We start from the raw sequence: 12,609 nt of genomic DNA, 5'->3' as shown, positions 1-12,609 counted from the left end.
TTAGCCTACTGTTAATTGCATAGGAATGTTCTATGAGTTGACCGATTTGTTCAGAGCAATTCGGTACTTATTTTAGACAGACGTTTGTTAATCCCATTTACTTGGAACCCACATAAACTATTCCACTCAGGCAAGATTCCAAGGTGCAAATAAGCGGGAAACATTTTGGTAGCCGGCTCAGTTTCATACGAAAATCAAATCTGGTGCCTTATATAAGAATATATTTAGCTAAGTATTGTAAACTTTGCGCAAGGGTGAGAAATGTGTAAGAGATAAGATTAAAGATACCAGACATACTTTTTCGAGAGATTTCACGAAAAGGGCATTTCAAAACAAAATCAATTTCACATAGTCAATGTAATTATGCACAATGCATTCTTATGCTGTAGACGATCTGTGTGACAGCTAACTGGCGTAATGAAATATTGAAATATTAAGGACATCGAATCTGATAACGCTACAGTCAAATTCAGAAACTCTTGTTTTCATATGATGTAAATCCTTACGCATTTTCATTTATTTGAACAAGGTACTTCCACTGACAGTTAATCATTTCCATATTTAAGACATAAGTCTTAAGCAAGCCATATTGAGAACAGTGCCGCGTCTAAGGAATTGCAAAAGCATGCCCTAGCTCACATGAAGACCAGTTCCCGGTCAATTGATTTGGCTAAATGTCGTCAAGCCAGTCCCCTGTATGGTTGCTGCATGGTCTCGATAGGAACGGAAAATGTCTGCCTCTAGTGGCTACTTTTTTGCCAAAAGACAACGGACAACTATTTCGGGATATGACGGAATTGGTTCAGTTGACAATTTTGTCCTATTCCAAAACAACATTCCCAAATACCTTGCTTCCATTTAAATTATCTTAGGTGTGTTCACTCATTAGGCGTGTTCGTTTGAAATACACATTCAAAGGTGACAAGAATAAAAACTGTGATACAGTATTTTATTGAAAGACAAAACAAATGATCAACATTCAGAAAACAATATAGCTGGCAATTAAATTAAAAGCAAGGGATGTACAAAAGGGGCACTTTCAAGACTGGCACAAACATCACAATGTCCTGAGCATATCTTTGTCCTTATATTCCTTATACACCCAACCTGCAGTGGAAATCACTAACACCCTAACCTCTGACTAACGCTCCCTCCCACTGAGTCTCTGCCTTGTCTGCTGATGCAAGGGTGTGCAGGCTGTGATCACACAGATTCACACACACTGCAGGGAGATGATGTTCACAGATTAAAGGGTCAGCGAGGCTGAGCACCTCTCTAATTGACTTTGGTGTTTGATGGATCTTCACTAGTTTGTCAGGCTCCCCTCTGGACCAATTATGAAAGGTTAGGGTGGCTTGGTCTGCCTTTAGCAGTTTGGTCTAAGGACTGCTGACTCCAGCCACCAGAGGGCGACATAGACTGTTTTCATGTTGATTGGAATCAGGTGCGCTCAATCTGTTGCATTCCATGTTGGCTGTGCACACCTGTACCCAGTTTGTTGATTGCCCCTTTTCCTGTGTATATATATACCCTGTCTGCTCTTTCCCTCATCACTAAGTCTTGGGTTTTCTTTGCTTGTGTTCTTGGTGCCTTTGGATTTTTCCTGATATGGCTTGACCTTGCTTGGTGTTTTTGTACCTTTGCTGGATCTGCTACCATGTTTAAGGTCTCTTGCCTACTTTTGACTGTGAGATTGGGCTTTCCCAAGTATGATCCTGTTTGTTCTCCAAGATGCCTGTCTCTCCTTGGACTTGAGTCCCACTATCGTCTTTGTTACAATTGGTGAGTCAAAGTTCTGATAAGCAAACATGGGACAAAGGCTGTCCTCTCTGGAGACACTTCTGCAACAAAAAATTAAAATCCATCTGTGTATGGAATGCAAATATGTAACTATGCCCAGGCCTTATCTGGGGGGGAAAAAAGCTGAACATTGATCAGACCCTTAAAAATCTAACTTGCTGTACTCTTTCAAGTTTTGTAACATGAATTTAGCTAACACACACAGCTGCTGAAGCTGTATCTTCTGTTGACCAAAAATAATCTGAATCCAGCATAGCAAACCACACCAGGCAAATATTTTAAATATCACTCATTTATAGACATCTGTATCTCAGCTAACCAGTGAAGTTATTCACATTTTAGTAAACTGAGGTACACAGCTAGAGGAGTTGCCATAGAGGATAGTCATTCTAGTCTGGTTGGTATTTATGCCTCTAGATGAAAACAGGTGTGTATCCAAAAATCATTTACAGCACGGAAATACCACTATAAACCTATGTTTTGGTGGTTCCTCATGGTGTATATGACTCTACTGAAAACTTTTCCTACTCTCTTTTGCCCCTTTCTGTGAAATTATTAAACTATGAACAAAACATTACCAAACCATGTCGCAAGTTAATATGTGACTTAATCTCCATCATTACCTGGAAGGACTGCTGATTGACTAGACTGTAGACCAGCATGAAGCCCTGTCTGTTTTTGCAATAAAGATCTCTCTGTGGTAGAAATCCTCAATGGTTGGATCATATTCCTTGGTGAAAGTCCCCAAAACAAGCTGAACAGTCAGTGCCATCTTGTCAACTCCACTGCTCATCAAAACAACCACTTTATATTCCTTCATTGTTATAAGCAAGATAAGGGTAGGGTACATCCCTAGTTAGAGTAGGTTAACTAGTGTTGGCTATCTTTATTACCACAAAGAGCATTACAACAAACTTAAGAGTAAGAAAATGTTCAGAGGGATGGATCACTACGGTTAGTCTGTTACCCTTCTAAATATCCGTTTAAAAGCCATGTCCCAAAAGGCTGGGTTCAAATACACAACTAATGTTAGTAAAATACTTACACAGGTATCTACTAATCTAGCTGGTGTCATGACCTGGCTCAAAATCCCAAAAAGTGGACCACCATACCAAACAGTTAACATCAATCCAAGTTTATCAAAGCATTAAATGTCAAAACTATGTGCACCAATGTGGATGGTCCATCAGTAAGTCAGTGTGGCTGCAGAGAATTGCATGGGTGATGGTGTTGTGTATGTGGGATGCAAAGAGAAGCTTATGAAACAAGTAGACAACCTTGTCCATAGCCAGGAGACTAAAAAAGGGAGAGAGAACCCCACTGGGGAGAAAGAGTGAGCTGAGGCTGTTGGGACCCAGGGACCCTAATTCCCAGTCATAGGTGACCACACCCAGAGGCCTCATGGCTTGAAAGACCTGCTCCCAGGTGGGTCCAATAAGCAATCAGCCACTAGTGGTCTGCACACAAAGAGAGCACAGGTTAGCGAGCACTAGTAACATCACTGGAAGGCAGGGCTGTGACCATGTTAACGTTAAACATTCAAGCAGTGAATAATACGTACCCTTCTGTCCTTGCTTTTTCCAGATGGTGCACCAAACCTTATGGGTCCACAGACAAAATCTGGCTTCCAAACTAGCTACAATTTCAAGTAAAACAGCCAGACTATAAATTAATATGTCACTCTCACAGCGTGGTGCTAGCTACCATGCAGGTAGCAACCCATGGATGGTTTGGTGAAGATGCCTCTTAAACACCTACATTTTGGCTGAGCTTGTAGGCCACCGTCGACTGTAAGTATTTGGCATGTATGTTTGGAATTCATAGGGCAAGGGGATTTTGTTGTGCTAAAGGACAGACAAGATGTGATGGCTCATATGATTACTGGAAATTTATTTTCTCTGTATGGCTCAAAGCTAATCCAGACATGAACCTGCTGCCACCAAAGTTGTGTAAAGATAGAGAAGATATAGGGGGACTCATTATTGATAGTTTATTCCTTTGTGATTTAATGCAGTCATGCCAGGCAGCACTCAGTGTTGATATAAAGTAACTGAATTGGCAATCATAGGTTCAGGCCTATTTCCCAACTGCCTCCACAGCAATATGACATTTTTGGCCCGAAAGCAGTCTTGTCCATTGGCTAACAGGAAAACATCAAGTTTTTAGAACAAAAAAGGCACATGAAGTTAAAGATGGTATGCTAAGGATTATTGGAACAAGAGCATACTCCTAAGGCCTTTTGTGTTTTTAAGGATGTTTATCATAACCAATGAGTCAGCCCAAGTGTCTCTTGAGATGAGTTACATTGGATTGGTCATTTATAAAATGTGAACGTATATTTCCATTCCATTCCGAGTCAGGAAGAATTTTCAGTGGATTTTCAGCAAGTAAACATTACTGATATATTAACTTAACTCTGGGCTTTTTTCTTCCCTTGACTTCTGGACATAGTGTTTGTTAATGTTTCAAGGTTGACTGTTAAACCGTGAATTAAAAATTGCAGGTGGTTCATGAATAGTTCAGTTAGCAAAGTGCTTGCCTTGAGTACAGCTCTACAGCTCTTTTTCCAAGCTGGCTGTGTCATCTCCCAATAACACATAGGAGCCCACAACAGCAGAAAATTTGCCCTTGCTCTGCTGTGGATAGGGGTGGGTAGATCAGCCAGTTTCCTTGTCTCATCTCATCCCATCCACGCTATCTGATCTCATCAACACTGCGATTTGTTAGGTGCCTTCCAGTTACTTGGGTGACATCATTGGAGTAGTGACTATGCTCTAATTGGCTTCTACTTTACTTCAGGCACTGTGTGATTTCCAGGGCAGAAAACAGATATTTTGATTTTATGATTTTAAATAGTGTAATAGTAAAATTAATATGATTTTAAATTTGTCACTACAAGCATATCATTTTAACTGTATTTTTTAGTCCACATTATACTACAGAGGTCACTGTAGATTAACATTAATATGTGCATATAGGGCTTCATCTGGACTCCGCTGGATTTTTATTAAGGATCTAGATATGGAGAAAGGACTTTTATTACTGAGGCCACAATAAATATGAATATGAATAAATTACAGGGGTGAGGAAAAATGTCAGTAACAAAAAAACATGTTCAGGCAAATCATTTTAATTTTTCACTTTTGTAGAGACATGCACCCAAAGTAGGTTATGTTCCCTCTGTGACACTGTCTGTCAGTACTGCCCTGTGTTGAATTCAGTCAGTGAAGTGACAGAGACTTAGAAAAATGGCAGCGTTTTCATGGGACCTGATGACAACATAATGGCTAAGGCTGAGTGTGTAGCTGAGGTTCTGAATTTGCCAGCAATCTGATAGTCAGTATGGGCACACTTTATTACATATTTACAAATAAAGCTGATCTCACCCAGGATGCGGCTCCAAGAAAGATAGATTCTTACTGAAGTTTCATCAGGGGGCTCAGTAGCCATCAGCTGCAATGCTATACTCTACATTCAAATATAGCCACTTGTGTTAAAGGCAAAACAGTAGCTCCCTCGTATAATAGTGACTAGAGCTCCTTTAGAATACTATGAAACATTTTCAGCCCTGGTTGAATGCATGGAGAGCAGGTATAACAGAGACAGAAACGTAATACAAACCAGGAAGGCACCTTGAAGTGGCATTTGACAAGTCAAACAGTCACTATGCTACACATTACACAGTAAGTAGATTACACAGTGCCAAATGTTATGGAGACAGTCAAAGACAATTCAGTCAAATTATTATTTTATATCTGAAAGAATTTAATAAGCTTGAGCTTTGGAGCTTACATAGTTCTAGTAATTCACATGGTGACATTAAATAAGAAGTAGTCATATTTTTATTTAATTTAATAAAGGGTTATAGTAAGTACTAGACATTCAAACACATTTTGTTGCATGTTTGAAGAATTTAGCCGAGGACATTTCTCAAAAAAGGGGGAAAACAGTGTATGAAACATACACATCCATTTTAATAATTCATCACTTCAATTATACACTCAGTAATATATTATTTTTAGTTTGGGTTTTAAGAATCAAAAAGGATACAATTCTTACAAATGGATTGCACCGTAACAGGAGGTTGTGCGACCTTTGGACCAAATGTTACACCAAACAAACAGCCGCCTTGTCATTTTAATTGCCACTGTGCGATTTGTTTTGTGTGAACTGTATATCTTTGTGTTCAGTTACTCTAGTGGGGGTGGGTGTACTGCTCACTCGAATAAATGAGAAATAACTTGCAGTGAAGAAGGGAGGCCCTTGGCTCTGTGATGGGTATGGGAGGCCCAGTGACGCCTGTAGACGTACATTTGAGGTCACAGACAAGTAGAACAGATCAGAGGTCGGTGCGTTTGGCTGAGTGTGAGTTTGTTATATTCAGAACAGAGATGGATCATGCGTTACAAGCTATACAATTAGTCGCTCATGAGGCTTACAGCTGTCTCAGAGGTGATTTACAAAGTCTGCAGCCTCATCAAGGTCAAGTATCTAACCCAGGGGAACAGAGGCAGCATCCCACCTCGGCTGTAAACACGTAAAGAACATTTGTCATGGCAGTGCCCACTGTTGCCTACTATTGTAACAGAATGTGTGGTTGAAATAATACTGCTACAATTTAAGACTGAAATCTGATTAAAGGGTTTCATCTTTTTGTACACAATATTCTGCAGTGGAGAAATAAGTGTTTGTTTCTAAACGGGGAAAAAAGCTTATGGCTCAGGCTCAAGCAGTTGAGGTTTATATACCTCAATACTTTATGTAAGCAACAGTTAAATCAATGCCAATAGTTATAAACCAAATGATGATACTGTACAGTCTGAATAAGGATAATGATCTGTGGGGGCCATGTTACCATCATGTCTTACAAAATATGTGTGTTTGTCAGCCTCTTCCTTAAAGACTAATACTCTTTTTCACATAACATTTTTCTGATGGTGAAAGAAAGTGGAAACCATTTCACTCTTAGGAAAAGAAAGTGCCTCACTGTAAAATTTCTGTTAGGCAAAATATTGCTGACCACAAGAATACTATATTTTGTGTACAATGAATGTAATATTTTAAGAATAACATTTAAAAAACACACAAAATTTTAATTTTTCCTCATGCACATAGTCCCTTTGCATATGACAGCTTCCATAACATATAAATCTAATACAGTAAGTATTTCTCTTTTTTTATTTTGCATATTTCTTGCTGTCTCTTCTTGCTTTGACTTGCATATTAACATTAGTTTTTGTAAACTCTCAGGCAAATACGGCTAAATCTAGAAAAATATACATCTCTACTAAAGGGTTCATTAAAACCCAGATATATGTAGAACCAGAGGATTAAGGAAAGTGCTGTTGGGGAATAACATACCAATAAAATAAATCATTATATTTCTCACACACAGCCTTTTGGAAGGGATTTTTGTTTGTTTTTATTTTTTACTCTAGCTTACGTCAAAACAAACTCTATTTACCCTGTTGTGTGCAACACAATACATAATGGGGGAAAGCTTTTTTGTGACCACACAGATTCTTTCTTTTGCTGAGGGTAGGCGGAAATCAAGGCGTTTGATCTGAATTCTAAAGAGTCTTGTTAGCCCCAATGAAAGCCACCATTGTATGTTAATAGTTTATATAAGAGCATATGACTTCTACAGTGCAGGGTAGTGGCTAGTGTCAAGGAATTCATTAGCAATTCTCAAAGGCATGGGGTTCTGGTCAACTGAGCCATTGAGTAAAAACAACCTACTATACCGGTATTAATCCACCCATTTCTGGACACGCTTGTGCACCACTTCAGCCGAAGGTAAATGGTTTCTTTTAAATGAGTAAACATAGCTTTCAATACAGAGTTGTCGGGGGAGAGCGGGGGAGTCAGTGGTGGTTTATTTTTGTTGTCATGTTCGACCAAACCCTCAGTGAAAGCCTTCACATTGTGGCATACTATATGTTAGTACAGTGAACTGCTTTTTTAATCCTATTGACTTCCACAAATCAGTCAAACAGAACCAGACACAAAATCTTTAATATCAGTCCCCTACATTGTTCTTTACTTTATATCTTGTTCTAGGTCTGTAATTTGTTAATATACATTTTAGGCTATTATTTGTTGTTATACAATCAACAGTCCTCATGTTGATATGTTTTTGCACTTCAAAGCCATGATGTATGTAATGTCTTAGTTTACATCTGTAGCTTTAGATGTAGATAGACTGGATATATGGCATCATTTTGTTTAGGAATTCTCCAACTCAGCCACACTCTGTATTCTGGATATGAGGTTACTGATTGTGAGAAGCTGTTGATTTGGGATTTAAATATGAGATTTTAATAGTTTACATAGATAAACATATGCTGCTCCTTAGTAATCATCCATCCCTCACCTCAATTTGGCTGGATGCTGAAATAAGTGGAGACCATTTTAATGGCCTACTGAGGCTGGCCATCTGCCCATTTAAATTTTGTCATATATGCCTACATATGTTATTAACTGACTGGTCCTGCACTCTTCAGGGCTTGTTACACCATTATATGCATTTTTTGCCAAGATAATTTACTCTATAATGGATATAATTGATTTGGATAGCAAGGTTAAGAGTCCAGACCACTCAGTGCACCTCAGGTCTGCAGCGCCATTTGCCACATGATCCTCTGGCCATGTGACGTGGCTACACCCCTGCCATTGGCTCTGGCAAAACGGGTCACGTGACCCCAAAACAGTGCCAGGACATCGCCTCGCACTTTTAAGCAGCCTGCCAAAGACGGGACCGGTAGAGTGATTGGTTTCACTGCTGATCGCGTCTCAATGTCCAGGCTTCACCGGCGGGTCGACGTTGTTCTCCGACCTGGGTGCCTATGCCTCTTACACCTCCTGCTGAGCCTGGTAACCTGTCCTCCTTTGTCTCTGGGGATAACATGATTTCGCTCTGAACAGGTGGAAGCGGACAAGGACATTGGGATCTCTCTGAATTCCACAGATTTGATGGGGAAGGGAATGGTTTCAGCCTCTACTAACCAATAGTGTTCATTAAGTCAAGTGCGTGGTAGCAGCTTCTAGTGGGTAATGGTATTGATGGCTTTTGTTGAGTATCTGAGAGTAAAGGACTTTTGGAAACTGATCAGGCCTAATATGAGGCTGTGTGACATATGTAGTGAGGGAAAGAAATTATGAAATTGCAGTTTTAAGCATTTGTCAGGGCTGGGTATTCGCATGTTTTTTCTCAGACTTTTACAGATTTTTTTGTCTTATTTTTGTAACAGTGTCATTGACCCTGATAAGCTCCAACATGTTCTGCTGGTATTGTATTGTCTTTGTTAGTTTTCTGTGTGGAGGTGTGCATCATACACACACACAGCTTTTCTCTCTTTCAGACCTGGAAGCGAAAATGAACTGGGGGTCCTTTTATGCCGTGATAAGCGGCGTAAATAGGCACTCCACGGGTATTGGGCGCATTTGGCTGTCTGTCCTCTTTATATTCCGCATCCTGGTGCTGGTGGTGGCCGCGGAGAGCGCGTGGGGCGATGAGAAGGCAGGCTTCACCTGCAACACGCAGCAGCCCGGCTGCAACAGCGTCTGCTATGACCAGTTCTTTCCCATCTCCCACATCCGGCTGTGGGCCCTGCAGCTCATCCTGGTGTCCACCCCTGCCCTCCTGGTGGCCATGCACGTGGCCCACCGCCGTCACATCGACAAGAAGCTTCTCAGGCTGTCTGGGCGAGGCAGCCCCAAGGATCTGGAGCAGATCAAGAGCCAGAAGTTCAAGATCACCGGCGCCCTCTGGTGGACCTACATGATCAGCCTCCTCTTCCGCATCTTCTTTGAGGCCGCTTTCATGTACATCTTCTACATGATCTACCCAGGCTATAAGATGTTCCGGCTGGTGAAGTGCGACTCCTACCCCTGCCCCAACACAGTGGACTGCTTCGTGTCCCGCCCCACCGAGAAGACCATCTTCACTGTGTTCATGCTGGCTGTGTCTGGGGTGTGTATCCTGCTCAATATTGCTGAGGTGTTCTACCTGGTGGGAAGGGCCTGCAGCAAGCACTTTCAGAATGCCGAGGACTCACCCATGGGAGCTTGGATCACGCAAAAGCTCTGCTCCTACTAGCCAAACGAGAGCACCGTCCTCCATCCTACTAACCAAGTTTAACTAACTCTCACCATCGGTCACAGCAGAACATGGCAATAATCTCGTTCATTCATCCTACAGACTCAGGAACGATGACAGTATGTCTGCCCTGCAGCTGGAATATTTGCAGGAAACATTTTATAGAGTAGGATGTGGGCAGGTAAATGTACTTGAAAACATACTGCAACTATTTCCTGGTTTTTATCTATTTATTTTAGCAGAAAATTGCCCAACCAGGACAGTTATCATTGCTTCAATATCAGCAATATCAACAACTACCAGATTTCGGAACAAAATGATATATTTCTGGTAATACACTTAGCGAGCTGTAGTGTGGAGTCGTTAAGCACTCTGGATTATCAGGACAAAGGACACTCAAAGACAGTGTTTTTTACGGTGCCTCTAACAACTGAACTGTGTGGTTTTGTGACATTTATTTGAACGGGTTTACAGCATGGAAGTTATTCCAACAAATCAGTTCAACAACTGCATTGTTAAGTACTGTGAGCCCAGAGTTTTAATCCACAAAGCAAAAGAGACCACCTCTGAACCAGCCTCAAACCAAGGTCAGAAACCCCACAGGCACTGGACATTACAGGATTGCGAGCCATTCTTTCATACGGTGGCAAAAAGGCAGCAGAACAACAAGAACGCTAATTCCCAAGAATAAAAAGATAAGCACAAAAGATCTCTAACTCTATATGCAGTACGTCTGTAATTTTTTCTGTATGTGTTTAAGCACTGCAAAAGTACAATAAGGAAATCTCTCTGTAGTGCTGGGTTAATGCAAGGGTGAACCTCATCAGTGCATTGTAGACTGAATTGGATAGCTTGCATATTCTGTTTGGCTTTGTATCTGGTGAGCTGGCAAATGCTAATTTCTTCTGGCTACCCATTTCATACTTTCACCTTGAAGATCCCCTCTGTGACTTTGGTAACAGCTTCCTCTTGCTGCTGCTGGGCAGGCAAACGGGAGTTTTCGGTTTGGCTCCCATGACAGGAAGGTCAGTACCACACAACTTAGAATAAATGCGCTAAACACAACAGATCTGACAAAATATTGCATTTCTGTGCTGAAATTATCGTTTATCTGCTACAGTAACTTGGTTGTGAAGAGAAAAGTGTCTCCAAAAAATCTTGCTTTGTCTTGTTTGTGGTTCCCAAAAATAACATATCAGGCTTCCCTTTAACCAATTTATGAATATGTCATCACTCCATTAATATTTCATGGTCATTTCAATCCTTAACTTAAAAATAATATCATCAAAGCAGGCCATAACAAGAGGACCAGATGTGTTGCAATACAGCAATAATCTCTTATTTCCCTACAGGGCCACTGAAATGGTGAAGGAGTGAAGGGAAAAAGATTTTAAAAAATCATGTTTCAAAGTTGGTATTGGTTGACTCATCTTGTGGTAGATATTTTAATGCCTATGTTATTGTCACACTTTATGAGCAGCTAAGGGTAGGATATTGTTTGGATTATGACCAGAACAGCAAAGTAGTTTAATTTCTGCGATTGTGAACAAAACAATGGCAGCTGTTTCAGTTTGTTTACTTAGGGCAAAATCTGAAGTATTTGCCACAATTTGATTAAATATTTATTCTGACTGTCAGCTACTTATTGTATGATTCAAATGTGATGTCAAATGTGCGGTATTTTCATGTGTGGAAATGCAGTTATGATTTTCTGTGACCATTGATTGAGCACTCCATGTCTCTGATTGTTGTGAATGTCAGCATAAAACATTTTGTAAAGAGGGCATATTGAAATGCATTTTAAAGAATCTTCCTAAACTTGATTTAGGGGTATTTCAAAGGCCCTGAATAGCCATGATCTAAAGCTATATACAGTATGTATAAAATACCTTTTGGCAAACATCTTTAGTTTATTTTAGTCCTAAACCAGACCTAGTGATGGTGAAATACACCCCATGTTTCATACCACGTTTTAAACCATGCATTTTCATAGGTTACACTTTTGTCTAAACGTACTGTAAATATATAAACAGTAGTAATTTTATTATTAACTATTAATGTGAGATTGAAAATTAATGTTTGTTTTTGTCTGATGGCATGAAAGTTATTCAATAAAAAGAATTTTGTGAATGATGCAAACAATATCATTTCCCTGTGATTTGCCCCGAGTTGTCTTCCATGTCAGTTCAAAGGTAATAATGTAAGTAATATTTCAGATTTAAAAAAAAAAACAAAATACACAGGCAGCTTAGACAGTAGTAGGAAGAGAAAACACCCAAAAAGATAAGTACAATATGTACAAATGTGTGACAGAATACTTACCGTATACTCAGTGAACTTTGATCTATAGTATCCTAAGAATATAGGAGCTATTCATCTCTATGGCTATTTTGAAAATCGAACAAGCATGTTCTTGTGTTGGTTTTCTTTTTAGTGTAGTTCCTTTGGCAGCCACATGGTGGCAGCCCAGGTATACTCCTGTTGCATGCAAGACCAAGCTCATCCAATGAAAGAGATCTTCGGCCAGTGAGTGCAAAGTGCAGCCACTCCAGAGCACTGCTACAGACGCCTACATCTGGACAAAGTGCACACAGAGACAGAGTCTTTATTTAACTCTCTAAACCTGAAATTCCTTGGGAGGTTCTGGATTCTGCAAAGCCACCTGTGGGGACATGTCCAAGAGAAAATCTGAGGTTGTGTCTGCCAGGTCC

The 12,609-nt window shown here is 40.2% G+C and overlaps 1 protein-coding gene across 1 annotated transcript; it reads left to right on the top strand.

Moving 5' to 3' along the window:
• Window positions 1-7,524: 7,524 nt before the first annotated feature.
• gjb1a (gap junction protein beta 1a) lies at window positions 7,525-11,862 on the top strand. The gene is made up of 2 exons (XM_036524127.1): window positions 7,525-7,596; window positions 9,162-11,862. The coding sequence occupies exon 2, from the start codon at window positions 9,176-9,178 to the stop codon at window positions 9,896-9,898; it is 723 nt and encodes a 240-aa protein (XP_036380020.1). The 5' UTR covers window positions 7,525-7,596; window positions 9,162-9,175; the 3' UTR covers window positions 9,899-11,862.
• The last annotated feature ends 747 nt before the right edge of the window (window positions 11,863-12,609 follow it).

The sequence above is a fragment of the Megalops cyprinoides genome, chromosome 3 (genome assembly GCF_013368585.1).
Source record: "Megalops cyprinoides isolate fMegCyp1 chromosome 3, fMegCyp1.pri, whole genome shotgun sequence".
NCBI lineage: Eukaryota > Metazoa > Chordata > Actinopteri > Elopiformes > Megalopidae > Megalops > Megalops cyprinoides.
Note: the sequence above shows the minus strand (reverse complement) of the source record. Positions and strands in the feature narration are given on the sequence as shown.